The sequence below is a fragment of the Hemitrygon akajei genome, unplaced genomic scaffold (genome assembly GCF_048418815.1).
Source record: "Hemitrygon akajei unplaced genomic scaffold, sHemAka1.3 Scf000152, whole genome shotgun sequence".
Lineage (NCBI taxonomy): Eukaryota > Metazoa > Chordata > Chondrichthyes > Myliobatiformes > Dasyatidae > Hemitrygon > Hemitrygon akajei.
Window position 1 is genome coordinate 1,015,338 of NW_027332038.1, and position 27,661 is coordinate 1,042,998.

Below are 27,661 nucleotides of genomic sequence, written 5' to 3' on the forward strand. Positions count from 1 at the left end.
GTTTGGGAGGTTATTATCATCTATTTGTATTTATACCTTAACCTATTAATTATGTACTCTCAAACTCTTTGTATTCATGTTTCATTTATGTTTGTTTAAAATCAATAAAAAGATTTTAAAAAGGACTATTCTGAGGAAAGGGTGGAATAGGCGCAACGGGCCGAGTGGCCAGGCAAGCTCCTGTTCCTTATTTTCTAAAGCACGAGTTTACCTTTGCGCCTTGTTCTTCCTTGGTTTTCAGCCGTTCGGATTGCACAGGGGAGCGGTGAGAGCTCCGGAGATCCATCGGCAGCCGCTGCGGGGCAGCTCCCGTCTCCCAGCAGGAAGGGACGGGTCTGCGAGACAACTCCAGACAATAAGCCCCGATCCTCGGCGGGGAAAGGCCGGGCACCCTCTGTGTGGCTGAAACATCTCACGGAATCTCCGCCCGAATCTTCACCTCCGCCATCGGAAGGATTCAAAACTCCGGCCGCTGTTGCAGCCTTTACCCGGGGAGCTGCTCCCAATCTCGGGTCTCTCACCGGGTCCACTCGATCCCGATTCCAAACTTCGGTCCGCCCAGCGTCCCGCCCACTGACACTCCTCAGCCAATGGAGGCAAGATTCTCCCAGTGGTGTTCTCTGATTGGCTGTGAGTGTGTCCGAGGGAGGGCTGCTACCGGAAGATGGAGATGTCAGTCACTGTTTGTTCTCAGAATCAAAGCAAGTTCCCCGAGGCTCAAAGTTCAAAGTAAATTTTATTATTTTTAAATTTTTAAAATTTTTATTAAACACAATCAAAAACAGAAACACTAAACATATGCTAACAAAGCCAGGGAGTCACACAAAAGCAGCAACAAATATATAACTATTAACTTCAAATATACAAATAAACAAGGAAATCCACTCTAAATACTGTTGGACAGAAGGAACTATATCTAAGAGGATTCACAAAACAGGAACATTTACAGAGATAACCCAAAACGTTGACAGATTTGTACAGTCTTTACAGCCTTCTAGCTATGGGAAGTTTTCAGAGTATAAACGTATAGTTTGAAGTCTGACATCAAAATATAAATGAAGGTTTCTTATTGCTGTGATTGCATTTATGGATATAAAATTTGCTGTAAATTAACAAAAGATTTATGATAAAGAAATGATCCCTATGAGATTTGGTGTTATTAGTAAACCCAAATAAGACATTTTGAAAACAAAAAGTAAAATCCACATTAATATATTGATCTATAAATTGACAAACATCAACCCAAAATGTTTTAACACATTCACAATCCTGAAACAGATGAAATAAATCCTCTGGATATAAACCACAAAATTAACAGTTAGTTTCAATATCAGAATTAACCATGCCAAATAAACATTGGTTGGATAATATCTATGCATAATTTTAAATAAGCCCCAAATACTGCTCCACCTCAGATTCCCCAAGCGACTATTCCAAAAACTAACAGAGGACATATAAGTCGCCATGTACAATTCCTACAAACATACAGAGCAAAGCTACAGAATGGTAATTATATCTGGATCACTGAAAGATCAACCAGAGTGCAGAAGACAACAAACTTCGCCAATGCAAATAAACAACGAGAACATGAAATAACCGCAGCGGCTGCCGATAGATGTCCGGTGCACTCAGCGCTCCCTGTTCAATCTGACAGGACAAGAAACAGTGAGGCGCAAAGGTAAACTCGTGTTTCAGAAAATAAGAAACAGAGAAGGTGTGGCCATTCGGCCCCTTGCAGCTCTTCTGCCCTTCACTCAGAACATGCTAGACTTTTGACGTCAGCACCAGTTTCCTGCAACTTTCCATCACCGCTGAGCCCCAGGATATGTCTATTAAATTTAGAAACCTTGTGGAGATAATTGCAATGATTCACTGCACTCTGGGTGAGGAAATTTCTCCTCATCTCAGTCCTGCAGAGTTGTCCTCGGATTTTGAGTCTGTGAGCGCTGGTTCCACACCTTATGGGAAACATCATTCCAGCCCTTCCACTGTAAATATCCTGTGAGATTGAATTTCTCTAATTCTGAGACAGGAATGTGATCTGTCTCAGTCAAACCACGTCTTATTTCATCATTTTGAGACAGTCCCAATACGATGATTTGTTGTGGGAGCATCTCTATGGACAGCAGGTGAGTGCAGTAATCCTGTGTTGTTCCACAGAGGTGTAGTAACTGTTCCTGACCCTGGTGGGGCGAGTCCTGAGGCTCTAGTACCTTCTACCTGATTACAGCAGTGAGAAAAGAGCCTGCCTGTGTGGTGAGCCTGATCACAGCCGCCTGTATCACTGTCCCGTCTGGCCTGCCCTATCCGGGACCAAAGGGATTGTGGAGAGTAAATGTGGTACTCTGTCAATTATCACTGTGATCCGCCCCCTCTGGCCTGTCCTATCTGGGACCAAAGGGATTGTGGAGAGTAAATGTGGTACTCTGTCGAATATTACTGTGATCCGCCCCCTCTGGCCTGCCCTATCCAGGACCAAAGGGATTGTGGAGAGTAAATGTGGTACTCTGTCGAGTATCACTGTGATCCGTCCCCTCTGGCCTGCCCTATCGGGGACCAAAGGGATTGTGGAGAGTATATGTGGTACTCTGTCGAGTATCACTGTGATCCATCACCTCTGGCTTACCCTATCCGGGACCAAAGGGATCGTGGAGAGTAAATGTGGTACTCTGTCGAGTATCACTGTGATTCGTCACCTCTGGCCTGCCCTATCGGGGACCAAAGGGATTGTGGAGAGTAAATGTGGTACTCTGTCGGTTATCACTGCGATCCGTCCCCTCTGGCCTGTCCTATCGGGTACCAAAGGGATTGTGGAGAGTAATTGTGGTACTCTGTCGAGTATCAGTGATCCATCCCCTCTGGCCTGCCCTATCCGGGACCAAAGGGATTGTGGAGAGTAATTGTGGTACTCTGTCGAGTATCACTGTGATCCATCCCCTCTGGCCTGCCCTATCCGGGACCAAAGGGATTGTGGAGAGTAAATGTGGTACTCTGTCAATTATTACTGTGATCCAAGCTCTCTTTTTGCCTCTTATTATTCTTGTCTGTGATTGCAGTACGACAATCTCTGGCCCAATGTGCCCTGTTTCTACAAACCCCGTCTCTGTCCTTAGCCAAGTGTCCTCTTCATCTGCACCATCCGCACGATCCTGCCACCCGTTCTGGGATCTTTGTCGGGACCCGAACTCCATCTCCTCACTATCAGGTTCTCTGTACACACCCTCACTTTGCCCCAGTCCCTTTAAAGAAGCAATTGCGCTCCATATTCATCAGAATTTATGTCACCTGGGGCCAGGTCTGTCTCAGCGAATTGAGATTATTTAACTTAAAGGAGTGGGCAGGCTTGGGTCTGAGACAGTTTAGAAAAGTCTGCACTGCCAGCTGGACATACTGATCTGTCCAGGGGTTTGCCAGCATTGGACTCTCACGTATCCTTAAAAGGAGCTATAAAGTACGCAAGGGATTCTCCTTTTTTCTGTAGTTATCGGGTAAATTCACCAAAATCCGCATGCAGTCGGGCTGTCATTCAAATGGGTTCCCTTACCTCAGTGACCCACCGTGCCATGGCTTGTATTACATCAGCCCCTCTGGTGGCTCCCAATCACCTTCGGGCGTCTGCCTGGGAAAGGGGAACCCACTCCCTGTCCCTGTCCGAGAGGTTCCATATATAACCCTGAGGAGTGGCACAAGTCCCCGGGCAGGGTCTGGAAAGGGGAACCCACTCCCTGTCCCTGTCCGAGAGGTTCCATATATAACCCTGAGGAGTGGCACAAGTCCCCGGGCAGGGTCTGGAAAGGGGAACACACTCCCTTTTTCAATGAATTCAGGTAAAGCCCCTGGTCCGGACGGTTATACTGCTGAATGTTTAAAATCCTTTTCTTATATACTCACTCCTTGGCTTTGCCAAATTTTTAAAGATGCGTTAACTGTAGGTAAGTAACCACAATCTTTTTATGATGCCTCCATTTCTCCAATTCTTAAAAAAGATAAAGACTCCACTGAATGTGCATCCTATCGGCCAATATCCTTGCTGAATACGGATTCTAAGATTTTTACCAAAATTTTAGCCACTAGATTAGAAAATGTATTGCCTCAAATTATCTCTGAGTATCAGACCAGATTTATTAAAAGCTGTTATTCATCTTTTAACATTAGAAAATTAATATAATTAATTATATTAATTAATTAATATAATTTATACTTTTTCATCTAAAATACCAGAATGTCATTTCCTTAGATGCTGAAAAAGCGTTTGATCGAGTTGAATGGCTATATTTATTTAATACGTTGCAGAATTTTTATATTAGGTGGGTAAGGGACTTATAAGTTATCATTATATGCTGATGATTTGTTACTATACATATCTGACCCTGAGAGATCTATTCCTGCTATTTCATCCTTGCTTGCTCAGTTTAGTAGCTTTACTGGCTACAAACTGAATTTTAATAAGAGTGAATTATTTCTATTAAATATGCAAGTTCCAATTTGTAAACAATTACCATTTAAATTTGTCACAGATCATTTTACTGATTTGGTTATTAAAATTACCAAGAAACATAAGGGTTTATTTAAAGTTAATTTTTTAACTTTAATTGAACAAATCAAGAAACTTGTTATCAGGTGCTCCCCATTATCTCTGTCATTGGTTGGTCGAATTAACACTATCAAGATGATGGTATTACCCAAATTTTTATATTTATTCCAAACATTACCAATTTTTATTCCTAAATCTTTTTTTGATATTATTGACTCCAAAATATCCTCGTATGTGTGGCAGAATAAAAATCCTAGATTAAGTAAAAAATATTTACAGAAGCCTAAGAGGAAATTGGTTTTGCTTTGCCAAACATGAGATTTTACTGTTGGGCAGTTAATATTCAATATTTAATATTTTGGACACAAGAATCGGTCATAGTACCTTGCCCACAATTGGTAAATTTGGAGTATAAATCTGTACAAGACTTCTCATTGTTTTCTATTTTAGGATCTTCGCTTCCTTTAGCTTTATCTAAACTGAATAAACAAATAACTAATCCTATAGTTAAACATACATTAAGAATATGGTTTCAATTTCGTAAATTCTTTGGCTTGAATAATCAAGCCCTATTATATCTAACTTCTTTTTCCAGCCCTCTTTTATGGACCAAGCATTTGTGTTATGGAAAACAAAAGGTATAACATGTTTTCGTGATCTATTTTTAGATAACAGTTTTATGTCCTTTGAACAGATATCCAACCTAAAACTCTTTTTTTTAGATCATTACAGAAAAAATTCTAGCTCTGAATACTTGCCAGAAGGGTTAAGTAGCCATCATTTATCATATGATCATGAAAATACAGCCAGGAGTATCAGAAATAATTAAGAAGGAATGGGAAAAAGAACTTCACTGTCTTATACCCACAGAGCAGTGGGAGAAAATTTTACAATTAGTCAATTCTTCTTCTATTTGTGCTAAACATGCCCTAATACAATTTAATGTTGTTCATAGGGCTCACATGTCCAAGGATAAACTCGCTCGATTTTATTCTTATGTTAATCCAACCAGTGACAGATGTCATCCTGAAGTCGCTTCATTGACCAGCATGTTCTGGTCTTGTCCCCTATTTGCAAAATTATTGGAAAGATATTTTCGGTATTATTTCAACAGTTCTGAATATCAAATTGCAACCGCATCCTATTACTGCAATTTTCTGTTTACCAATGGTGGATAATAGTCGTTTATCCCCCCGCAGCCCGGCGGATGATTGCATTTGTTACATTAAAGGCTGGAAGATCTATCCTATTGAACTGGAAATAAATTAATCCTCCAACTATATTTCAGTGGTTTTCTCAAACTACTTCTTGTTCGAGTTTAAAAAAAATTACAACTGTTGTCTTTGTCCCTCCAGTTGAATATGAAGAAACTTGGAGACCATTTATTCAACATTTTCATATGAGCTAAACTGACTTTTCCTAAACCTTACTTTTATTGTCCTTAATTATTTGGATGGAGATGCGGAGTTATTGACGCTACTGTGTATAATTGATATAATGCAATGGCCCATGTCGGTAAGGAATTTTTTCTTTTTTTTGGGGGGGGTTCGTATTTTTTCCATTTTTTGTAACCACTATGAGTTTGGGAGGTTATTATCATCGATTTGTATTTATACCTTAACCTATTAATTATGTTCTCTCAACCTCTTTCTATTCATGTTTCATTTATGTTTGTTTAAAATCAATAAAAAAATTTAAAAAGAAAGGACTATTCTGAGGAAAGGGTGGAATAGGCGCAACGGGCCGAATGGCCAGGCATGCTCCTGTTTCTTATTTTCTAAAGCACGAGTTTACCTTTGCGCCTTGTTCTCCCTTGGTTTTCAGCCGTTCGGATTGCACAAGGGAGCGGTGAGAGCTCCGGAGATCCATCGGCAGCCGTTGCGGGGCAGCTCCCGTCTCCCAGCAGGAAGGGACGGGTCTGGGAGACAACTCCAGACAACAGGGCCCGATCCTCGGCGGGGAAAGGACGGGCGCCCTCCGTGTAGCTGAAACATCTCACGGAATCTCCGCCGGTCTCTTCAGCTCTGCCTTCGAAAGGATTCACGACCCGCCGGTGGTTCAGCCGAAACCCGAGGCGCATCTCCCGGTCTCCGGGCTGACTCGGACCCGGTTCCAAACTGCGGCTGGGCCGGGCGCACAGCGTCCCGCCCACTGACACCCGTCAGCCAATGGGAACATCCTTCTCCCAACGGTGATCGCTGATTGGCTGTGTGTGTGTGTGTGTGTGGTCCTCACAGCCCGTCCTGGGCTGCTGCTGGGAGCTGCAGATGTCAATCACAGTTTGTTCACAGAATTAAAGGAAGTTCCCCGAAACTCAAATTTTGAGTCTGTGACCCCTGGTTCCACTACCCAGCCAGGAGAAACATCATTCCTGCCCCTACCCTGTAAATACCCTGTGATACTGTGTCTGTCTCAATCAGGAAGCTTCTCCATGTGAACCTAGTGTTAATGAAACTGGTGACAGTTCTTTCAGACCAGCAGCTCTGACCACAAGAACACCAGACAGTGGTCAGCACGGAATGTCCTGCAGTTACTGCAGGAGAAGGACTGGATGGACACAGTGGAGTGGTTCCCTGAGCAGACAGTCCAGACCATCTGGGAGAATGTCTCATCACCAGATCTCACCAACAGGCACCAAGACCTTACTTGTCTGGCGGCGAGAGGGCCCCTCCCAGTCTGATCCTTGCTGCATGCCCGGAGATCACTCCCACAGCGCGCTGCCCCGAGATTACGGCAGTGGAGACGAGAGGGTCCCTCCCAGTCTGATCCTTGCTGCATGCCCGGAGATCACTCCCACAGCGCGCTGCCCCGAGATTACTGCAGTGGAGACGAGAGGGCCCCTCCCAGTCTGATCCTCGCTGCATGCCCGGAGATCAGTCCCACAGCGCGCTGCCCCGAGATTACTGCAGTGGAGACGAGACGTTCACTCACCTCTTTGCGGACTGTGGGCTGGCGAAGATCTGTGGAGAAAAATGCAAGGGCCTGTGCCACATCAGCTGCGTGATAGAAGGCTCACTGATCCTCGGGCTGTTCCCAGGACGCGCAGGAAAACGGACAGCGAGTGCTGCTGGAAGATCATCAACTCGGGGAAAGACTCGAAACTTGTTGGCCTGCCATCACACCGAGATGTCCGGAGAGCAGCGGTTCCCAACCTGGGGTCCACGGTTACTGGTATCGGTCTTTGGCATTAAAAAAATGTTTGGGAACCCCTGTCGTACAGGAATGCTGCCGACTGGCACATTCCAGACTACAGGGACACCATTGGTACTATCGGGTCGCTCTACTGCTCGACTAGGAGAGGCCGTGTTTGCTGAGGAAGCCTCTCAATTATTGTTCACCACCCCAGGGGGCACATGAGCGACAACAGACCCCATAGAGAACGAATGTAAATTCATTGGGTAAAGGTATTGGCACGTTTTATCATTCTGAATAAAGCTTATAAAGCTTACTTTGATACAAAAAAAGTATCAACATCTGATCTGTGCCCAGAGTGAAGGAGACCAGGCCTTCTATTGGAGACATGGGTCAAGTCACGAAGTTTTTCTCACGAAGGGCTGTTGAAATCAGGACCTTACCGAAAAAATAACATTTTCCACCCTGTGACGTAGAATGTCCAGTCCTGTGCTTTTTCCTGCAGCCACAGGTCGGTCATCACCACTGCATCTCTCTCCTCACAGCACAATATTCTCTCCGCATCCCCAGCTTAATGGCATGTTTTCACTGTTTACTTATCCACCGTTTTACACTCCACTCTGACTCTCTTAGACCTGGAGAAAGATAAAAAACGAGCTGCTGGAGGAACTCAGCGGGTCGGGCAGCATCTGTGGAGGGAAATGGACAATCGGCATTTCGGGTTGAGACAGTTCAGATGAAGGATCTCGATCCGGAAAGGTCCTTCCGATCGGAGCGATGGGGCCTTTGGGCATACAGCTAACTTTTTTTGTCGCTCTAGGTGTTTACGAGATGGGGTTGCTGGGCATATGGCCAACTCACCTACGCTCGTCGCCGGGATTAGACAGTCCATTGGGCGTTTTCTTATCTTTTCCCTGTTTAATTTGTTGTTGATCCCACACTAACATGGAAATAGCCAGAATTTCCACTGAACACATCCAGCAGCAGAATGTTCATTCCCTGAGTCTGCAGCGCGCGTAGTGGACAATCGCGGTACTGCAGGGGATCGCAGCTCCCCGAAAGTGAAAGCATTCTGAATCAGGAAGTGCTGGGAGTTAACATGGCTTCGAAAGGACAGGCCGAGAGTTGGACCGAGGAGGTAATTTGTCCCATCTGCCTGGATTTCTTCACCGATCCGATGTCACTGGAGTGTGGACACAACTTCTGTCGCTCTTGTATCACACGGTGTTGGGAAAGGGAGCAGAGAAACTCCTGCCCGGAATGTAGAGCGGTGTTTGCTGACCGCACCCTCAGGGTGAATCGGGCCTTAGCAAATCTGGCTGAAAAAGCTCGAAATCTGAATCTGAATCCGAAAGGGAAGGCAAGAAAACTTCACTGCGAGGAACATGAGGAAGAGCTGAAGCTGTTTTGTGAAACGGACAAGACACTGATCTGTCTGGTCTGTGCAGTGGCGCAGGAACACAGAGAGCACCGCTTCATGCCCATTAAAGAAGCTGTTAAAATCTACAAGGTAAAAACTAACGTTAGCTTAATACTTAAAATATTTCATTTGTCCTACATACCATCACACTTGTCACACGACCCTCTGCAACTTCCGCCATCTCTAACGGGATTTTAGCATCTCTCCGTCCCACAGCCCAACTCCGCACCCCGCAACTCTCCGCTCTCCATACGGATCGCTCCCCGTAAGGTATCGCCCTGATCCACTCGCTCCTCCCCACTGATCTCTCTCCTGGCACCGACACCTGCAAGCGGGACAAGTGCTACACCTGACTCCTAACCTCCTCCCTCGTCACCATTCAGGGCCGCAAACAGCCCAGTTCCTCCCGTTTCTCCCATGGTCGATTGTCCTCTCGTTTTTGATTCCTTCTTCTCCAGCCCTTTACCTCTTCCACCAGTCCCCTCCCAGCTTCTCACTTCATCACCCTCCCCCACGTTCCCCCTCACGTTGTCTCACCCGTCACCTGTCAGCTGGTTCTCATCCCCAACCTTTTTATTCTGGCTTCTGTCCCATTCCTTCCCAGTCCTAATGAAGGGTCTCATCCCGAAACACCGACTGTTTATTTCCCCTGAATAGATGCTGCCTGACCCACTGAGTTCCTCCGGCATTTTGTGCGATAATCGGGTTTGATCACCTGTTTCTTTTGATGCATCTTTTTTTCTATTTCCTTCACTCTCTGACTTCCAGGATCAGCTAAAATCTTCCTTAGACTCTCTCACAAAAAAGAAATCAGACTTCCAGGAAAAAGAGCAGCAACAGAAAGAGAAGATTTCCGGAGTTCGGGTGAGGCTTCCTGAGCGGAATTTCTGATATTACTGTCGAGTTTTGCTCCATTTAATGCAGAATAGCCGAGAATCGCAGCTCCAGTGACCTGGGTTCGATCCTGACCTCTGCTGCCATCTGTGTGGAGTTTGCATGCTCTCCCTGTGGCCATGACGGTTTTAGACACATCCCAAGAACATGCTGGTTAAATGGTTAATTACAATTAACCCTGTGAAGGTGGGGGAGGGTATATGTGAATCAGGTGGGGGTTAATGGGTCAATGGGGGGAATAGGTTTCAGGAAAACGTGAGGGAATGGGGTTGACGGGAATGTCTCAGAAGTAGTATGGACCCCAATGGGCCGAATGGTCACCTTAATGTCATAAGGAAATACAACACAGCAATGCAGTATATTAATCTTCACCTTTTATTCGACAGGAACAGTCACACAGTGTTCAGACCCACATCACATCCCAGTTTGCTGAACTGCGCCAGATTATCACTGAGAAAGAGCAGAGCTTACTCGGGGATCTCAGGGAAGAAGAGAAGAGGATTCTCAACCCAATGGAGAAAAGTCTTCTTAAGATTCAAGAGAATATAAGGATTATTCAGGAGGAAATCACTAAGTTAAAGGAACAGATGGATCAAAAAGACAGTGTGATGTTTCTCAAGGTGAGGGATTACATTTCAATTTATTTCTGTCAAATTGAACTAAATGAACAGTGGTATGTTTGAAATAAACACAGCACAGCGGCCAATTCAACCTAATCAATTGCCGCTGCTGGTGACCTCACACAGAGTGTTCTCCTTGCATGACGAACCTCCAATCACTCCGCTAATGACATTCTAAAATGTCGGAGACAGATATTCGATCCTTTATCAGCAACATACAATATTTAAGCGATGAAATTTCAGCATTATTAATCATAAATTAAACTGCAATTAATCGGTCAACAAAAGATATGGCATCTGCCAGTCCCAGGATCAAAACAACACAGAACAAAGTATGAATATGTAACTTATTCCCTTCACTTTTACGATGTCCCCACTCACCTGACTGGTTATCGTAATAAACACCTAACACAGAATACAACGCAGACAGAAAACTGACGTGTTGCTCCTACACACAGCATTTACAAATAGCAGTAAACTGTTTCTCACCAGACAATTGATGCAACTATTCAGGGTTGATGTTTTCCAAAAACTGGACTTCCACAACTTCTGTACATCCCAGAACAGAATGTAATCTTCTCTGAAATGATTTACTCTGATCATAACACAGAGCTGCTGATTGTGTCCTTAATTAGAACATTAAATATCCTCTAAAACTCCCATTAACACCCAGTTCTAGTCACAGGCTGTGAGTGTGTGGTGAGGTGGGTGTGAGGGTCTCTCTGTCAATCAGTGAGTACAAAGAATGTGACCCACACATCAGACTTAGCCTCCATATCCGGTTTCCATCAGATTACGGAAACTTTCACTGTCTCTACTTTCTCGAATTATTTTTACATGGGATTGTGTCCCGTTCTCTGTCATGAGCAGGCCATTCGGTCCATCTTCTATCAATTTCCCCTCTGCACAAACCTCCTGCCACCTACTCACCGCACCCAGCAACAGTGCCCCGAACTCTCTGGTCCCTCACGTGTTTATCCAGCCTCCCCATTACATTCAATCTCTGCTGTTCCATTTCAACCACTCCTGTGGCACGGAGTTCCACATCCTCTTCACTAAATTTCTTGTGGGATTTATTAAAAACCACCTGGCATTTTATCTTTGACTGAAGGTCTCCCCATAAATAGAAACATAGAAACAAAGAAAACCTACAGCACAATACAGTCTCTTTGGCCCACAATGCTGTGCCAAACATGTATTCCCTTTAGAAATTACCTCGAGTTACCCATAGCTCTCTATTTTTCTAATCTCCATGTACCTGTGTGGGAGTCTCTTGAAAGACCCTATCGCATCCACCTCCACCTTCATTGCCGGCAGCTCATTCCACCCATTCCAAAAAACTTACTCCTGACATCTCCTCCGTACTACTTCCAAGCACCTGTGTCCTCTCGTGTTCGCCATAATGAGGTACTTTTTCCACCTTCGCGCAATCAAATCCATCACTAATCTTAAATTGTTCAATTTTATCATTCTGACGCTTTATCCAGATGGTAATGCACAGCCTGTCCTGTCTTCCCTGTCAGTTTCATCCTCTCAGTAATGGTCTGAATTTCAGAAACTTTCCCTGTAATTTTCCCCGTGGTTTTGTATTGCTGGTGTGTGTTTGTGACTGTGGGACTGGGAATTTTCAACACCTTGTAATGATTTGGATGAAATTCAGGATGTGGACATTAAGTCCAAGTCTAATCAGATTTGTGCTTTTATTTATTTCAGGAGGAAGCTCATCGAAACAGGAGGTAGGACAGGCTCTTTACTGAAACCCTTTATGGATTTGTAAAATAGTTCAAAATTCCAGTTTATCACCAGCAGTTTAATATTTACAGAATCAGTGACAATGTCCAGGAATTGTCAGTGACAGATGAGGCCCTACCGGTTGAAAAATTCGATCACCCCTATTTGTTGAACACAGTGCTGAGAGAAACACTTGATGCCATTAACCGAGGTAAAACTTACAAAGATTCATTTTTACTTATTCATGAAACACAATTAATTTATAAGCTGAAGCAAGGATTGGCTGTGATAATGGACTGAAGGGGAACTGAAGTTTATTTCACATCAACCCCACCGACTGGGAGGCATCGCTGTCACATGGTCAGCTGAAGATGTCAGACCCCTGAACACACCAGCACAGGGTCACGATACAACCAATACACGGGACTGGCAGATGAACCACTGTGTCCTGATCCCAGACACACTGCATGAACACACCAGGACATGAGTTTGAATCTACCACAGGAGCTGGGAATTTAATACTGACTTGATGATATTGTAGGGAATAAAAGCGAGTATCAGTGTGGTGACAGGGATTGTCCTCTGTGCCCTGTGAGTGCAGACTCTGACTGACACGGGTCTTCCCCCTTCTGGAACCACAACTCTCACTGTTGTTAGAGGCAGAAGAGGGGAGCAGTAGGGACAGGGGACTCAATTGTCAGGAGACAGACAGGAGAATATATGGACGGGAATTGGACACCCGAATGTGCCAAGGTCAGGGATGTCTCCGATCGTGTCTGCAGCATTTTAGAGAGGGAAGGAAAACAGCCAGATAACTTGTTGCATTTTGGGACCAATTACATCGGAAGTAAAAACAAAGAGGTCCTGAAAAGAATCTGGCTAGCTTGGTAGAAAGCTCAGAAGCAGCACCCCCAGGGTAGTAATTTCTGGATTGCTGCCTGTGCCACGTGCTGGTGAGGGTAGAAACAGGATAATTTGACAGATAAACATGGCTGAGAAGGTGGTGCTGGGGACAGGGATTCAGGTTCTTGGATCATCGGGATCTGTTCTGGTGGAGGAATGACCTGCTCAAAAGGGATGGGTTGCACCTCGACCCGAGGGAGAACAATATTCTCACAGAGAGGTTTGATAGAGTTGTTTGGGAGGGTTTCAACTAATTTGGTGGGGTGCGGGGTTGGAAGTGGAGTGAAGGGATAGGACTGATGGTAAAAATGCAAAGATAGCGTGCAGTCAGACTGTCTGATATGGCGGACAGATGAGAGGAGAAAATTGCTGCCAGCAAGGTGAGTATCAGTGCATTAGGCATGCAGAATTAAAAAGGGGAGCAGATACAGTACACAAAGTGTTATATCTCAATGCATGGAGTATGAGAAATAAGGTGGATGATCTTGTTGCAATATTACCGATTGTCAGGTATCACGGAATCGTGGCTGAAGGATGGTTGTAGTTGGGAGCTGAATGTCCAAGGTTACACAATGTATCGGTGGTATAGGAAGGTCGGGTGAGGGGGTGACGTGGCTCTGCTGGTAAATCAGCAGCAAGATGTGACATAGGATTGGAAGATGTTGAATTTTGTGGATTGAGGTAAGAAACTGCAAAAGTAAATATGACACTGACACCAGTCATATACAGGCCTCCCAACAGTCAGTGGGCTGAGGCCCACAGATTACAACTGGAAATAGAAAAGGTTGATGAAAAGGACAATGTTATGATAATCATGGGAGATTTCAACATGCAGGTCAATTGGGAAAATCAGGTTGGTAAAGGATCTCAAGAGAGTGAGTTTGTTGAAAGCAATGTGATGGCTTTCTAGAGCAGTTTGTCGTTGAGCCTACTCGGGGAACAGCTCTATTGGATTGGATGTTATGTATTGAACCAGAGGTGAGTAGTTAAAAGAAAGCTTAGGAAGCAGTGCTCACAACATGACTGAGTTCAACTTGAAATTTGGTACGGAGAAAGTGAAGTCTGACATTGTAGTATTTCAGAGGAGTGAAAGAAATTACAGTGGTCTGAGAGAGGAGTTGGCCAAAGTAAATTGGAAGGAGATGCCGGCAGGGATGAGAGAAGAGCAGAAATTGTGTCAGTTTCTGGGAGAATGTGAGAGGTGAAGGATAGATGTATTCCAAAAATAAATAAATACTCAAATGGCAAAATAGTAAAACCGTGGCTGATAAGGGAAGACAAGTTATTGTAAAGGCAAAAGAGAGGGCATACAACTAAACAAAAATTAGTAGGAAGACAGAGGATTGGGAAGCTTGTAAATATCTACAGAGAGGAACTGAAAGGATGATTGGATGGGAAGAAATAAACAAGAAATTGATTTAAATTGACTTTATTACTTACATCTTCATATACATGAGGATTAAAATCTTTACGTTACGTCTCCATCTAAATATGCAATGCGCAATTTATAGTAATTTATGATGAATAATATGTATAACATGCTGGTCAATATAACATAAAAATACAGATGTGTCAGCATGAGTTAATCAGTCTGATGGCCTGGTTGAAGAAGCTGTCCCCGAGCCTGTTGCTCCTGGCATTTATGCTGTGGTACCGTATCCCGGATGGTAGCAACTGGTACAGTTTGTGGTTGGGGTGACTCTGGTCTCCAATGATCCTTCAGGCCCTTTTTACACACCTGTCTTTGTAAAACAAGTTAGCAAACAATACCAAATTGTTTTTCAAGTATTGTAAAAAAAATAAAACAGAGATGAGAGTGGATATAGGACCGCTGGAAAATGAGGCCGGATATATAATAACGCGGGATAAAGAGATGGCAGATAAACCAAATATTTTGCACCAGTCTTCACCGTGGAAGACACTAACACTGTGCCCGGTGTTGAAGGGTCCGAGGGAAGAGAAGTGAGTGCAGTTACTGTTACAAGGGAGAAGGTGCTCAAAAAGCTGAAAGACCTAAAGGTACATAAATCACCCGGACCAGATGAACTGCACCCTAGTGTTCTGAAAAAGGTTTTGACATTGTGGAGGCATTTGAAATGATCTCCCAAAAATTATTGGACCCTGGCATGGTGCCAGAGGGCTGGAAAATTACTCTTTAAGTAAGAGGGAAGGTAACACAAAGGAAATTACAGACCAGTTCGCCTCACCTCTGTGGTTGGGAAGAAATTGGACTCAACTGTTAAGTATGAGGTTATGGAATACTTGGTGACACTGGACAAGACAGGACAAGTCAGCATTGCTCTGTTAAGGGAATATCCTGCCTGACAAACCTGTTGGATTCTTTGAGGAGATTACAAGCAGGATAGATAAAGGGGATGCAGTGGATGTTGTATATTTGGAATCTCAGAAGGCCTTTGACAAGGTGCCACACATGAAGGTGGTAACCAGGTTAAGAGGCCATGGTATTACCGAAAAGTTACAGGCATGGTTAGGACATTGACTGATTGGTAGGAAACAGCGAATGAGAGTAAAGGGATCCTTTTCTGGTTGAGTGCCAGTGACTTGTGTTCCACAGGGGTCAGTGTTAGGACACCTTCATTTTAGGCTGTATATCAAGATTTAGCAGATGAAATAGACCATAAGATATAGGAGCAGAAGTAGGTCATTCAGCCCATCGAGTCTGCTCCACCATTCAGTCATGGGCAGATCCAATTTTTCCGGTCATCCCCACTCCCCTGCTTTCACCCTATACCCTTTGATGCCCTGGCTAATCAAGACCCTATCCTCTCTGACTTAAATATGACTTGGCCTTAACAGCCACTTGTGGCAACAAATTCCACAGATTTTCCACACACTGACTAAAGTAATTTCTCCGCATCTCAGTTCTAAAAGGAAGTCCTTCAATCCTGAAGTCATACCCTGTTGTCCTGGAGTAGATGGCTTTGTTTCCAAGTTTGCATATGATACAAAGATTGGTGGAGGGGCCAGTAGTGTTGAGGAAACAGTTAGGCTGGACAAGGACTTGAATGAGGAGAATGGGAAAGAAAGTGGCAAATGATATACAGTGTTGTAAAATGCATGGTCATGCACTTTGGTCGTAGAAATAATGTGCGGATTTTTTTTTTCAAATGGGGAGAAAACCCAAAATGCTGAGATGAAAATGGACTTAGCAGTCATTCTGCAGAACACACTAAAGGTTAACTTGCAGGTAGAGTCAATGGTGAGGAAGGCAAATCCAACGCTAGTATTCAATTCAAGGGATTTATAGAGCATTCAATTCAAGAGCAGGGATGTGATGCTGAGGCTTGATAAGGCACTGGTGAAGCCTCACCTTGAGTATTGTGAACAATTTTCTAAGAAAAGATGTGTTGACATTGCAGAGGGTTCATTTCATAAGGATGTATCCGGGAATGAAAGGGTTATCATACGAGGAACGTTTGATAGTTCTGTGTCTGTACTCGATAGAATTTAGAAAGATGAGGGGGGATCTCATTGAAACATTTTGAATGTTGAAAGTCCTAGACAACGTAGATGTGGAAAGGATGATTCCCATGGTGGTGGAGTTTAGGACAACAGGGCACAGCCTCAAATTAGAGGGGCATCTATTTAAAGCACATGTGAACAAATTTGAGCCAGCAGCTGGTGAATTTGTGGAACTTATTGTGTGCATTTAAGGCAGAGCTTGATAGGTTCTAGATTGGACACAGTATCAAAGGTTACGGGGAGAAGGCAGGGGGGCTGAGGAGGGAACAAAAGGATCAGCCATGACTGAATGGCGGAGCAGACTCGATGGGCAAATGGCCTAATTCTGCTCCTATGTCTTATGGTGATCAGACCACTACATCAAAGCATTGTGAGAATGAGCTCGGACACACCAACAAGCATTGACATGGGTCAAGATTTCATCTCGGGAGAAGCACACACAGCATAACGGCCTGGCAAAGCTCCCTCACACACATACACAGGAAGGACTGGCAGATTGTAGTCACAGCCTCAGTTGTTATTTCCCTCAGTAACCTGGAAACCAGTCTCTTCAGAGACAGTCATTTATTCATTTAAACAACTCAATCACATGTGACACATTGTCAACACACACCAGACATGTGATGGCACACTGTAACATACAAATTCTTCAATATGCACACTCTCCTTCAATGTGTATACACACCAGACGAATATTTACCACAATCAACACACACACACACACACACACACACACACACACACACACACACACACACACACACACACACACACACACACACATACACACACACAGACACACACACAGACACACACACACACACACACACAATATACTATCAGAGTGTGTCACACGGCCACAGAAATATGCACAAATTCCCATTTAGGATTGAAATCTGCCGTCCTTACCCAGTCTTTCTGTTCTGTGGCACTGAGCTGCCCTCTGACGTGACGTCACATCAACACTTCACAGACAGACTCCGGGGTGAGATTCCTCAGGAGGAAGATCTGGGAGGGTTTGATGGATGTTGAACTCACGGCCCACTTCATCAATCTGCAAGACTAAGGTGTCTTCTTGAGCATGGCCCATTTTTAGATAGATAGATACTTTATTCATCCCCGTGGGGAAATTCAACATTTTTTTCCAATGTCCCATACACTTATTGTAGCAAAACTAATTACAACCAATACTTAACTCAGTCAAAATATGATATGCATCTAAATCACTCTCTCAAAAAGCATTAATAATAGCTTTTAAAAAGTTCTTGTGTGTGTTTAACCTTTAACCATTTCCCTTCTGTGCACCTGTCCAAATTTATTTTAAAATATTTTATTTTTACCTGTTTCTACAGCGTCTGAGGTCAAATTCCATTTACCAACCTCCCTCTCCATGAGAATATTACCCAATAGACCACTCAGAAAAATTTCCCATCTCACTTTCAATCTGAGGCCTCTGGTTCTGTACTCCCATTTCTTGGAAAAACAAACGTTATTTAAGCTCCTTATGAATTATTTACCTCGATAACGGGTCATACCTGAACATCCTACAGTACAGCTGAATAGCCTGCCATGTGCAGAAGTTCGCTGATGACACGGCCATAGTGGGGTGTGTCAGGAATGGACAAGAGGAAGAGTATAGGAAACTGATACAGGACTTTGTGATATGGTGCAACTCAAACTACCTGCGTCTCAATATCACCAAGACCAAGGAGATGGTGGTGGACTTTAGGAGATCTAGGCCTCATATGGAGCCAGTGATCATTAATGGAGAATGTGTGGAGCAGGTTAAGACCTACAAGTATCTGGGAGTACAGTTAGACGAGAAGCTAGACTGGTCTGCCAACACAGATGCCTTGTGCAGGAAGGCACAGAGTCGACTGTACTTCCTTAGAAGGTTGGCGTCATTCAATGTTTGTAGTGAGATGCTGAAGATGTTCTATAGGTCAGTTGTGGAGAGCGCCCTCTTCTTTGTGGTGGCGTGTTGGGGAGTCAGCATTAAGAAGAGGGACGCCTCACGTCTTAATAAGCTGGTAAGGACGGCGGGCTCTGTCGTGGGCAAAGTACTGGAGAGTATAACATCGGTAGCAGAGCGAAGGGCGCTGAGTAGGCTACGGTCAATTATGGAAAACCCTGAACATCCTCTGCATACCACCATCCAGAGACAGAGAAGCAGTTTCAGCGACAGGTTGCTATCGATGCAATGCTCCTCAGACAGGATGAAGAGATCAATACTCCCCAATGCCATTCGACTTTACAATTCAACTGCCAGGAGTAAGATATGTTAAAGTGCCGGGGTTAGGACTCAATGTATTTAAGTAAACTACTTAAGAACTTTTTAAAAGCTATTATTAATGCTTTTTGAGAGGGTGATTTTAGATGCATATCATATTTTTACTAAGTTAAGTATTGTATGTAATTAGTTTTGCTACAATAAGTGTATGAGACATTGGAAAAAATGTTGAATTTCCCCATGGGGATGAATAAAGTATCTATCTATCTATCTATCTATCTTATCCACTCTCTGCGTTTAACCCAAGCCCCCAGGCCTGGTAACATCCTCCTGAAGCCTCCTGTCCAGTGTAATGACATCCTCCCCATATTTGGGAACCGGAAATGCAGACAACGCTCCAAGTGTGGTCTATCATCGACATCAAAGGCCTTGCTGAATTTGATGTGGACAGTGTGGAATAGGCTGATGAATACAGGACTGAAAGTGTTTTTTTTTTAGATTGGGACAAGAAGGGCGGCGTGGGAGCTAAATTCTGAAGGAAGGCAGTTTTTTAAAAAAAAACTTTGCGTACAAGAACGGCGAGACTGCGCAGGACGGCGCGGAGAATTTGAAAAGATGACCACCCTATACAGCGGGCAGCGGAGTGGGTGGCAGCAGAGTGCAGGGCTTTGGCTCAACGGGCTTAGGCGGTAACGGGAAGAGAGAGCGAGGCACCGACTCTTTTTCTCCCCTTGGCAAATCGGCCTGGACGGACGGGGGAAAAGCAGAGCACATTAGCCAATGGTTTAAAAAGTTTGTGTATTTGGCGAAGTAAGTGGGTGAGTAGACCTATCTTTCTTTGTTTCATTCCTGTAGAATTAGGTAGCATGTCTGCAGGGTTAGTGCTTTGTTCAGGGTGTCAGATGTGGGAATCCTGGGAGACCTCCAGCCTCCCTGATAGCCGCATCTGCACCAGGTGAATCGAGATGCAGCTCCTCGGAGACCGTGTTAGGGATCTGGAGCTGCAGCTTGATGACCTACTGCTTATTAGAGAAAATGAAGAGGTGATAGACAGGAGCTACAGGGAGGTAGTCATCCCTAGGCTACAGGAGTCAGAAAACTGGGTGACTGTCAGGAGAGGGAAGGGAAATGCCCGGATAGTGGAGAGCACCCCTGTGGCTGCCCCCCTCAGCAACAAGTATATCGTTTCGGATGCCGTTGAGGGGGATGACCTGACAGGGGACGGCCACGGTGACCGGGTAGCTGGCACTGAGCCTGGCGCTGTTGTGCAGGAGGGAAGGAGGGAGAAGAGGAATGCGGTAGTCATAGGGGATTCCATAGTCAGGGGAACAGACAGGAGATTCTGTCAGCCTGGTAGAGATACCCGCATGGTGTGCTGCCTCCCAGGTGCCAGGGTACGAGATGTCTCGGATCGGGTACAGAATATTCTGAAGGGAGAGGGCGAGCAGCCAGCTGTCTTGGTACATGTTGGTACCAATGACATAGAGAGGAAAAGGGAGGAGGTCCTGAAGAGAGATTTCCGGGAGTTAGGAATGAAGCTGAGAAGCAGGACCTCCAGGGTAGTAATCTCAGGATTGCTACCTGTGCCACGTGCTAGCGAGGGCAAGAATAGTAGGATCAGGCAGATGAATGCGTGGCTGAGAGACTGGTGCAGGGGGCAGGGCTTCAGATTCTTGGATCATTGGGATCTCTTCAGGGGGAAGTATTACCTGTTCAAAAAGGACGGGTTACACCTGAACCATAGCGGGAATGTTTAATAGAGCTGTTAGGGAGGGTTTAAACTAATTTGGCAGGGGTATGGGAAAACGGAATGATAGAGTGGTGGAGGGGGAAACAGAAATAAATCTAAGATAGTGAGCAGTAAAGATGTCAGGAAGGACAGGCAGGTGATGGGGCAAATTTGTAGCCAATGGGATGAGTTGCAGTGCAATGAAAACAAAAAGTACCAAATACTGGACTTAAGGTATTATACTTAAATACACACACCATAAGGAATAAGGTGGGTGATCTTATCGTACAGCTACAGATTGGCAGGTATAATTTTGTGGCCATCACCGAGACGTGGCTAAAGGATGCATGTCTCTGAGAGCTGAACGTCCAAGGATACACTGTGTATCGGAAGGATAGGCAGGTAGGCAGAGGGGGTGGCGTGGCTTTATTGGTAAGAAATGATATTAAATCATTAGAAAGAGGTGACATAGGATCGGAAGGTGCAGAATCTTTATGGGTTGAGCTAAGAAATCGCAGGGGTAAAAGAACCCTGATGGCAGTTATCTACAGGCCTCCTAACAGCTGCAGTGAGGTGGACTACAAACTACAACAGGAAATAGAAAAGGTTTGCCAGAAGGGCAGTGTTATGATAATTGTGGGGGATTTTAACTTGCAAGTGGATTGGGAAAATCAGGTCAACACTGGATCTCAAGAGAGAGAATTTGTAGAATGTCTACGAGATGGCTTTTCAGAACAGCTTGTTGTTGAGCCCACCAGGGGATCAGAGATACTGGATTGGATATTGTGTAATGACCCAGAGGTGATTAGAGAGATTGAGGTGAAGGAACCGTTAGGACGCAGTGATCGTAACATGATTGAGTTCACTGTGAAATTTGAGAAAGAGAAGCCGAAATCCGATGTGTCGGTATTGCAGTGGAGTAAAGGAAATTACAGTGGCATGAGAGAGGAACTGGCCAAATTTGACTGGAAAGGGACACTAGCGGGAGGACGGCAGAGCAGCAGTGGCTGGAGTTTATGTGAGAAGTGAGGAATGTGCAAGACAGATATATTCCAAAAAATTAGAAATTTTCGAATGGAAAAAGGATGTGACCGTGACTGACAAGAGAAGTGAAAGCCAAAGTAAAAGCAAAGGAGAGGGCATTCAAGGAAACAAAAAATATTAGGAAGACAGAGGATTGGGAAGTTTTTAAAAGCTTACAAAAGGAAACTAAGAAGGCCATTAAGAGGGAAAAGATAAACTATGAAAGGAAGCTAGCAAATAATATCAAAGAAGATACTAAAAGATTTTTCAAGTATATAATGAATAAAAAACAGGTGAGAGTGGATATAGGACAGATAGAAAATGATGCTGGAGAAATTGTAATGGGAGATAAGGAGATGGCTGAAGAACTGAACGAGTATTTTCATCTGTCCTCACTGAGGAAGATATCAGCAGTATACCGGACACTCAAGGGTGTCAGGGAAGAGAAGTGTGCGCAGTCACAATTACGACAGAGAAAGTACTCAGGAAGCTGAATAGTCTAAAGGTAGATAAATCTCCAGGACCAGATAGAATGCACCCTTGTGTTTTGAAGGAAGTAGCTGTAGAGATCGCGGAGGCATTAGCAATGATCTTTCAAAAGTCAATAGATGCTGGCATGGTTCCAGAGGAGTGGAAGATTGCAAATGCCACTCTGGTATTTAAGAAAGGGGTAAGGAAGCAAAAAGTGGATTATAGACCTGTTAGCTTGAGAAATGGTTGGGAAGTTTCTGGAGTCAATTGTCAAGGATGAGGTTACGGTGTACCTGGAGGCATATGACAAGATAGGCCAAACTCAGCGTGGTTTCCTTAAAGATAAATCCTGCTGACAAACCCATTGAAATTTTTTGAGGTAATTACAAGTAGGCTAGGCAAGGGAGATGCAGTGGATGTTGTGTATTTGGATTTTCAGAAGGCCTTTGACAAAGTGCCACACATGAGGCTGCTAAACAAGATAAGAGCCCATGGAATTATGGGAAAATTACGTACGTCGATAGAGCGTTGGCTGATAGGCAGGAAACAGAGAGTGGGAATAAAGGATCCCATTCTGGTTGTCTGCCAGTTACCAGTGGTGTTCCACAGGGGTCCGTGTTGGGGCCGCTTCTTTTTACGTTGTATATCAACGATTTGGATTATAGAATAGATAGCTTTTTGGCTAAGTTTGCTGATGATACAAAGATAGGTGGAGGGGACGGTAGTGCTGAGGAAACAGAGTCTGCAGAGAGACTTGGATAGATTGGGAGAATGGTCAAGGAAGTGGCAAATGAAATACAAAGTTGAAAAGTGTATGGTCATGCACTTTGGTAGAAGAAATAAATGGGCAGACTATTATTTAAATGGAGAGAGAATTCAAAGTTCTGAATTGCAACGGGACTTGGGAGTGCTCGTGCAGGATACCCTTAAGGTTAACCTCCAGGTTGAGTCGGTGGTGAAGAAGGCGAATGCAATGTTGGCATTCATTTCTAGAGGAATAGAGTATAGGAGCAGGGATGTGATGTTGAGGCTCTATAATGCAATGGTAAGACCTCACTTGGAATGAGAGGGAACCTCACAGAAACATTTCGAATGTTAAAGAGCATGGACAGAGTGGATGTGGCAAATTGTTTCCCATGGTGGGGGAGTCCAGTACGAGAGAGCATGACTTAAGGATTGAAGGGCGACCGTTCAGAACGGAGATGTGAAGAAATTTTTTTAGCCAGAGGGTGGTGAATCTGTGAATTTCTTGCGGCAGTGGAGGCCAGGTCATTGGGTGTATTTAAGGCAAAGATTGATAGGTATCTGAGTAGCCAGGGCATCAAAGGTCATGGTGAGACGGTGGGGGTGTGGCACTAAATGGGAGAATGGATCAGCTCATGATAAAATGGCGGAGCAGATTCAAAGGGCCGAATGGCTGGCTTCTGCTGCTTTGTCTTATGGTCGTATTTGAATGAACCAGTATACGTAATAAGCATCTTGTAGCACAGGTAGAGTTTGGCAGGTAGAAACTTAGGCAGGTACGACTTTGGTCAAAGGAATAAAGACATAAACAATTCTGTAAACAGGGCAAAATTCAAAAATCAGAGGTGCAAAGGGACTTGGGTGTCCTTGTGCAGTATTCCCTGAAGGTTAACTTGCAGTTTGTGTCAGTGGTAAGATTGGCAAACTCAATGTTTGCTTTCATTTCGAGAGGATTAGAGTACAAGAGCAAGGATGTATTTCTGAGGTTTTAATAAGGCATTGGTCAGACCACACTTGGAGTATTGTGAGCAGTTTTGGGTCCCTTCTATCGGAAAACATGTACTGGCATTGGAGGGGGTCCAGAAGATGCACAAGAATAATTCCGGGAATGAAAGAGTTAACATATGAGGAGTGTTTGATGGTTCTGGGCCTGTACTCACCGGAGTTTAGAAGAATGGCTGATTTATTATCCCTCTCAACCCTATTCTCCCGCTTCCTCCCCGTAAGTTTTGAGACTCTGACTAATCAAGAAGTTTACTTCTTAACTTCTGCTTTAAAAATCAAACAGGAGAAAATCTGCAGATGCTGGTAATCCAAGCTACACAGGTCCTGATGAAGGGTCTCACCAGATCTCTCTGACACCTGTCTGGAGAGAGTTGATGTTGGGAGGATGTGGGTGGGTCGAGAACGGTAAGCACAGCCTCCGACTATAGGGATGTCCATTTAGGACAGAGATGAGGAGGAATTCCTTTATCCACAGGATAGTGAATCTGCCACAGGCAACTGTGGAGGCCAAATAATTTTGTATATTTAAAGCAGAGTAACACACACAAATTGTTTGGGGAGGGGACGTCATGTGATGACGTGGGATCGAGACGCGGATATCCAGCTCTCCCGTAAAAAAAAACTAATAAATTAATGTTTAAGTGAAGAAAAGTTAGTAAATATTTCCTAAAAACTACGTCTAAACTACTCAGGATTTTCCTTAGATATGCCTCCTAAACAGACAAAGAAGAAAACGATTACTTTGAAGGTAGTACAAGTTGAACCGGCCACCATGAAGAACCCTCGGACTCAAGAGCATCTCAATCCGGCGATACAGAACAGAAATCGCCCGCAGCATCAATAGTCTCCAAGAAGGAACAACAGGAACTGCGCGTGCGCGCAGGAAAGGGCATGCGCAAACATGAGCAAATTTAACTACAAATCCCAGCTCCCATTGGAAGCGGAAGTGAGAATGAACCCGCGGTGGATTCGGATTCTCTGGAACATACAGATGAAGAAGATGAGGTAAAAGAAGAACAACAGGAAGAGATTGGAGGTGGAAGATATTCTGGACACATAAGAGTTCCTCCTTTGGTGCAAATAATGCATGAATTAAAAGAATTAAAAAAAATTAAAATAATACAAAAAGATTAAAAATATGAAGGCTATGTTTGATAAAATGGTGAAAAAACAGGAGAAAATGGACAAGAAAGTTAAAAACCTGGAAGAAATAACGGGAGACACTATTGAGAGTGAAGAAAATGGAAGATAATACTCTTGCCTGGACATCAGAAAGAAAACGACTGTTGGAAAAAATAGACGTGCTTGAAAATTTTAGTAGACGAAATAATATTAAAATTGTTGGTCTTAAAAGAAGGGATAGAGGGAGAGGATCCAATAAAATTTTTTGAAAAATGGATCCCGGAAAATTTGGAAATGGAAGAGGGAACCCAGTTGATTGAAATCGAAAGGGTCCACAGAGCTTTAAGATCAAAATCCACGACCAATCTTGATAAAATGCTTAAGATATCAAGGTAAAGAAAAGATCCTGAAGGCGGCTGCCCAATATGCCAGAAAGAAAAATGAGCCATTGATGATAGAAGGGAAAGCAGTTATTTTCTATCCTGATATAAGTTATGACCTTTTGAAGAGAAAGCAGAAATTTAAGCCAGCGAAAAATGTTTTATGGGAAAAGGGATACAAATTTATATTACGCCACTCAGCAACACTGATAATTGTTTTGGATGACGGAAAAAGAAGATTTTTTACTGATCATCGGGATGCAGAGGAGTTTGCACAAGAACCCCCAAATATTCACTGGTCACAGTAAAGATTTAAAAGTGAAACAGATTAAAGATGAAGACAGGGACACTGAAGTGAGTTGATGGACATTAAGGACAGAAGAATATTTAAATATACTTTTAATTATATGATACAGGTAAAAATTTGAGAAATATTAATCGAGAGTAGTAATATTATTTTTTCTTATATATACTTTTTCATGTTACGGGGGAGCTGGGGGAACTTCGGATCGATCGCTACAGGATTCACGTGTGTAATCATGGCGTTTGCCATGACCCGCACAACGGAGGCGGTAATGTTGTGTTTTTTTTCATTCACAACATTAGCCGGGGTTTTATTTTTTCTTTTATCTTTCTTTCTTTGCCTGGATGATCGGAGGGGAGACACATAGCAACATGGAGAATTTTAAAATAATTCCCCAAGGTACTATGAGAGTTGAAATATTATGTATTATTATAGACTGGAGTAGCCACGTTAAAAATAATGACTAATTTACTGATTTTTTAAAGTTTTAATGTTAATGGGCTTAATGGACCGGTGAAAAGAAAAAGAATTTTAACATACATTAAGAAAATGAAAATAGATATAGCTGTTATACAAGAATTATATTTAACAGAGATAGAACATCAGAAAGTAAAGAGAGATTGGGTCGGAAATGTTATAGCAGCTTCATTTAATTCAAAAGCGAGCGGAGTTCCAATTTTGGTCAACAAAACTTTACCAATTAAAATACAAAATGTATTAATTGATTCTGCGGGAAGATATGTAATTATATATTGTCAAATATTTTCAGAACTATGGACTCTTATGAATATTTATGGACCAAATGAAAACGATGTAAAATTTATACAGGAGGCTTTTTTGAATTTGGCTGACGCACACGATAAAATATTAATAGGTGGAGAATTTAACTTTTGTCTAGACCCAGTTTTAGATACGTCAACAAAGGTTGTTACAAAACCAAAAGTAGCAAAGTTATCTTTATCATTGATGACAGATTTAAATTTGATTGATAAATGGATAAGAATTAACCCAAGAGAAAGAGATTATTCAAATAGACATAAAACGTATTCAAGGATAGATTTTTTTCTTACTATCAGCGAATATTCAAGACAGAGTGAAAAATATGGAATATAAAGCAAGAATATTGTCAGATCATTCCCTCTTGATAATGACAATGATAATGATGGATAAGGAGAAATCGATTTAAAGATGGAGATTTAATTCAATATTATTAAAACGTCAAGATTTTTGTGATTTTATGAAAAAACAGATTCAAGTTTTTTTAGATACAAACTCACATTCAGTTGATGATAAATTTATACTATGGGAAGCGATGAAGGCATATTTGAGAGGCCAGATAGTACGTTAGACTTCTAAAATGAAGAAGGAATATATGGTAGAAATAGATCAATTGGAAAAAGAGATTACAAAATTAGAAAAAGAATCTCAAAGATATATGACAGAAGAAAAACAAAGACAACTTGTTAATAAGAAACTACAATATAATACACTTCAGACATACCGAACAGAAAAAAGCAATTATGAGAACTAAACAGAGATATTATGAACTTGGTGAAAGATCACACAAGATTCTTGCTTGGCAGTTAAAAACAGACCAGGCTTCCAAAACAATAAATGCAATTAGAACAAGTGTAAATAAAATTATTTATAAACCTTTATAAACTTTAAAACAAAATTATTCTGAATTATATCAATCAGAATCACAAAATGATATTGTTGAGATAGAAAGGTTTTTATCAGAAATAACTCTCCCAAAATTGAATTTGGAAGAACAGAAGGGATTAGATGTGCCTTTTACATTAAAAGAGGTCGAAGAAGCTCTAGGATCACTTCAGAGTAATAAATCTCCAGGAGAAGATGGTTTTCCGCCTGAATTTTACAAAAAGTTTAAAGATTTATTAATTCTTCCTTTTATGGAGCTAATACACCAAGCAGA

The 27,661-nt window shown here is 43.1% G+C and overlaps 1 protein-coding gene across 1 annotated transcript; it reads left to right on the forward strand.

Annotated features, from left to right (window-relative positions):
* The first annotated feature begins 8,143 nt into the window (after positions 1-8,143).
* LOC140724018 (zinc-binding protein A33-like) lies at positions 8,144-24,763 on the forward strand. Its single transcript, XM_073038508.1, has 5 exons — positions 8,144-8,177; positions 9,022-9,176; positions 9,855-9,950; positions 10,367-10,600; positions 24,641-24,763. The coding sequence occupies exons 1-5, from the start codon at positions 8,144-8,146 to the stop codon at positions 24,761-24,763; spliced, it is 642 nt and encodes a 213-aa protein (XP_072894609.1).
* The last annotated feature ends 2,898 nt before the right edge of the window (positions 24,764-27,661 follow it).